The following is a 5,157-nucleotide window of genomic DNA, read 5'->3' on the forward strand; positions in this document are numbered from 1 at the left end:
CGTGAAAGCAAAGCATTTCAAGTCAGCAGTTCGGGACAAATACAATAATTGGAAAAAAGTCCCATGAACCATTAATATGAGATTTACTTAAACCTCAGACCAGTCTTTAAACAAACTAAGTATTTGTATAACAATTTTATCTTATTACAGGTAGAATAAAGATCTGTTCAACTCAAGTTCAAATGCTCATTGAAATTTTGAATTGCGGGTTGATGACTCTTTGTACGTAAGCCCCTTTATTGTGTTCTTTTGTACGATGAATAAAGTGTACAGTTGCTCTTTCATGCAAATTATCCGGCGTGATTTTGTATTTTGCTCAAGTGACATCATTTTACATAAATGCAACCGTAAAATAGCTTCCAAGTATACTTAGTGCACCTACTTAGTATTTGCTTTTATGCACACATTAGGGGTTGAATATTCAAAAATCCTTTCTTAGCGGACGCCAACATCATAATAGTGATCTGCATGCCATATTTCAGCCCGATCCTTCCAGTAGTTTGAGCTGTGCGTTGATTGATCAGTCAGTCAGTCACCTTTTCCTTTTATATCTTTAGATGATAAATACGTGGACGTGAATTAAACAACAGTAAGCTTAGTCGCCGTTGAGTAGAGACCTACTTAACTAACACTCGAATCATTTATGTACCTAAAGCCTGAAGAGCCTAAAGAGGGCTTATCTTTTCTTTGACGTGTTTTTGGTATTTCGTCCAAACTTGGTCCGAACTACATTAGAAACTACAAGTCAAGAAACAGTCTCTTTATAGTTATGTACTCGTATATATATTTACTTAAGATGTTCTTATTCGAACGTACGAACTTTGTTATACCTACTACACGTATATTCTACCGTCTACGTGATAGGTACGATGTACGTAGAGCAAATTGCCGGTCGTTCATGCAAACGACTCGCGGGATGTCATTGAGATACAGATGACATAATTTGCCTTGCACCCTATTGTCTCACGACACGAATAACTACTTTCGTATTTCAGTAGGTATAGCTACATGCACAAGTGATTAGGTAGACTCCATCTACCTAATCAATTTTATAGCAGTTTTAGCCATGGTTTACAGTAAAATTTATAGTCATACTAGCTTATGCTCGCGACTTCGTCCGCGTGGACTACCTACACCAATTTCAAACCCCTATTTCACCCCCTTAGGAGTTGAAATTTCAAAAATACTTTCTTAGCGGATTCCTACGTCATAATAGATAGCTATCTGCATGCCAAATTTCAGCCCGATCGGTCCAGTAGTTTGAGCTGTGCGTTGATAGATCAGTCAGTCAGTCAGTCAGTCAGTCAGTCATTCAGTCACCTTTTCCTTTTATATTATACTTAAATAAGAAGATTTGGCTCAATGTTAGTTAAAAATGATTAGGTTAATTTTAGTCTAACTTAATCTATTGTCATAAAATAACTAGATTACGTTTGGTTTGACTGATAATTAGGTAGGTACAAAGGAATCGTTTGGTTAGTTGTAGGTAATATAATCAAAAATTCTCAGCAGCTAGCAGACCATTCTCGTCGTAAGAGCGATGGCCGGTGAAGCCAGTAAGCTCTAGAGCTTCTCCGCTCTAGAAGCTCGAGCTTCTAAAGCGGTGACCGCAAACAAATGTACTGTGGGCCGCCTTCCAGCACCGGTATAAAGAGGATTGCGGGAAGTGGCTGGATGAGAAAGGACATGATGTGGTGGCGCTCTTTGGAAAAGGCATAAATATGAAGATGATGATGATGATTAAGTTTTTAAAAAAGGTCTGTGGTAAGTGGTGGAGTGACTGTAAAAAATGTAAATCTTTAGTTTTGCTTTTGAAACGGAACCACAGCAGAGTAAGTCTTAACCTAATGAGGAAATTCTAAATACATAGTTAATTCTATATCCCATTGCTGAAAATTACTCATGATAACAGAGGCAGGCAATTAATGACTACACCAACCACTCATTATTATCCTGTCTCGCTGTTGAGCCAAATGAATGTCACATGATTTCTAGATCACTACAGAGTACAGTGTATATAGGTACTAAATACAGGTACCTAAATACAACCATGTATTTCCGGTATCTAATAGACAAGCCCAGGGTTTTGTTTAGTAAGAATCCAAATTAGGTAAGTATGTATACCAATTTAATCCATTATCCATACTACTTAATATTATAAGATTTTGTTTGTCTGCCTGTATGCTAGCATTTCACAGCTAGCTTATTACTAAGCCTACGCTATCTGTTTGTCTGTCAGCAGGGTGTATCTCATGAACCGTAATAGGTAGCAGGTTTGTATTTCTATTGCCGATCTAACAACAAATAATAAAAATTTCAAAATGACTGCCATGAAAAAAAAAATTAAAAGTGTTATTTCTTGTGCAACGGCACAGAACCCATCGTGTGCCAGTCCAACTCGCACTTGACCGGTTTTTACGTCAATTGTCACTTTTTCGCAACTCACGTCTCATAAGCTGTCTCAATTAAACGGTAAGTCCTATACATAGTTTAATACATAGATATCCTACAAAAGTCAGAGTAATTAGTTATAACGAACTCTCACAGTCTCAACTCTCAATTCAATTTATAATAGAGAGAATGATAGAACATAAAAGGGGTGGATACTGGATAGTGTGTTGATGTACGACAGAAGTGAGTGGAAGAAAAAGACATGTTCTGCCGACCCCACATAGCATGGGATAGAGGGCAAGAAGAAGGATCGAACATACAAGTGATTAGTGAACATGTGTCAACGCACACCACATTGAGCTAAAGTAGAATCAGTCTCTGACAGAGATTCTGCATGTATCACTTATCTCTTAATAGTTTACGAGTAACAAAAAGTATTTGGTTGATTTCTGATATTAAATTACTTGATGGACTCATAGGCAGTGGCGTGCACAGGAGTTCAAGCCAGGGTATGCATTTAGGTATGAACTTATTTTACGGCAGGTTAAAATGAAAAATAAGCATTGACTTATTACAATGAGGGTAAGCAGTGCGTTTATGCCTCTATGAGCTCCACGCCACTGCTCATAGGTAAGCTCAGAGTCACTCAGTGGGCGATAGAGAGAGCTGTGCTTGGAGTTCCTCTATGTGATCGAATCAGAAATGAGATCTGTAGGAGAATTGGAGTAACCGACATAGCTCAACGGGTTGCGAAGCTGAAGTGGCAATGAACAGGGCACATAGTTCGTAAAACCGATAAACGTTGTAGTCTCAAGGTGCTGGAATGGCGACCTCACACCGGAAGACGCAGCGTTGGAAGACCCTCCACTAGGTGGACCGATGACATCAGATGAGTCGCAGGGAGTCGCTGGATTCAGGCGGCGCAAGACCGTGGCGTGTGGAAGTCCCTACAGGAGCCCTATGTCCAGCAGTGGACATCTATCCGTTGATGATGACGATGATAAAGTTTGTGTTGTCAGAAGTCTGAATGCGCCATGGATGTGGACAGCCAAAAATGACAACCAGAACCACCTCCTTTTAAGAAGTTGGTTAAAAATATGGGTTCAACATCAAATTAGGGACTTTATAGTTAAGTATGCAGGTAGGTAGGTATAGCAGTTATATGCAGTTATTTGAATATTTGTAAGTATTTTCCTTAAAAGTTGTAAGTAAAATTAAGTATGCCAAATAAGTCTTTAATTTTATTCTCTAATTGGTAATGGTAAATTATATCATCTGCTCTAGATGATAGGGCACAATGAATCAATACAAAATCAACATTATTATCACACTTGACAAACATTAGCATTTGAAATGTTGATCACAACAAATTACAAGGAAAGACTGGATTTTAGTACCGTTTAAAAATTATAAAGTTCAATGATTTTCTTTCGTTTCTTGAAACTTCATTAGTTTTAAAATTACATGACTACTTGAGAGGTATTTTATAGGAATAAATTAAGTAACTATTAGGTATCTAATGTATTATCAAGGAATAAGAATAAAATAATATATCACTTAAATAATTTTTGATAGAGCCTATTATACTTATGTAAATAAGTTTACTGTTTTATTACCAATTGGAAAGGTACTATTTGGCAATTATTATTCATAAATAAGATACCTACATTATGTTATTAAGTAGGTAGGTACCTACCTATATAATTAAAACATATTTTCCTTAACTCAATAAGTTACTTAAATAAAGTTGCTTTATACAATTTCTCCTGTATAAAACAGTTCACACTATTCACAAATTAGGTGGGTAGGTATTTATTTCAATAACAAAAAAGAAGTTCGAATTTTAAAATGACATTTGACAGCTGCATAAAAATAAATAGGTATCTGAACAATTTTGAGATACACGTGCATAACAAAAAAGCCGCAATCATAAATGAAATCGGATATAATAAATACACTAGTCTAAATAAGGCAATGGATACTTACTCTGTTATTTGACAAATCCCTAAATATTGGAGATAAACACAAACCACGATTTATTTCTAATTTAGCTAAAAGTCGGCACCTAGACACACACACCGTCGACGCCATTTTTTACACTACCAATTTCTCGCTACCAATATAACACCCGCCCAATGCACTATAGGCGTTTTTGGTTGGTATCAATGCCTAGATTATATTTTTGATGTCTGATGCACATGGATGCATATTTGAAGGTACCTACCTACCGAATAGTTAATAAAATAATAAGAAAAAAATGATGATAAAAATTAACATGCACCATGCAACATTGTAAAAATGACTATTTTCTCACCCTCAAAGCGAATAATTTTAATCTACGCGATAATTTACTATTCTTATTATATTTTAAAATTTTATGTTTATCTATTAATTTATGCAAGGTATTGCAAGGTTTTTTTTATAGAAATATCTATTCTTTTCTCAGTTTATAATTTCAATTTGGCGCTTTCATACATATATGTTGGTAAACTTGATAACGTGACATTAAGAAATGCGTTCGTTAATTCATTTTATAATTTTCAGCAAGATTTCGTTTTCTTTAATTGAAATATTATTGAAAATTAATTGATTTAAAAACATTTTCACTTTATAATCTACTGCAAACATACATCTTTTTATGATAAAATATATCATATCATATTCTTAAATTTTTGTTTTATATGACATCATGTTTTTCTTTTCATTTTTATCCTGAACGCGACGTACCTAAGAAAATTTATTTTGTCATGTCATTATTGTCAGAAT

General features: G+C 35.2%; 1 protein-coding gene across 1 annotated transcript in view; it reads right to left on the minus strand.

Annotated features, from left to right (window-relative positions):
* MCU (mitochondrial calcium uniporter) overlaps window positions 1-4,523 on the minus strand; it is a 160,865-nt gene extending 156,342 nt beyond the window's left edge. The window contains exon 1 of the mRNA XM_034969022.2: window positions 4,378-4,523. Within this exon, the coding sequence (XP_034824913.1) occupies window positions 4,378-4,482 (105 nt within the window). The 5' untranslated portion in view covers window positions 4,483-4,523. The remainder of the gene's footprint in view (window positions 1-4,377) is intronic.
* Window positions 4,524-5,157: the final 634 nt, after the last annotated feature.

This window comes from Maniola hyperantus, chromosome 5, assembly GCF_902806685.2.
Source record: "Maniola hyperantus chromosome 5, iAphHyp1.2, whole genome shotgun sequence".
Classification (NCBI taxonomy): domain Eukaryota; kingdom Metazoa; phylum Arthropoda; class Insecta; order Lepidoptera; family Nymphalidae; genus Maniola; species Maniola hyperantus.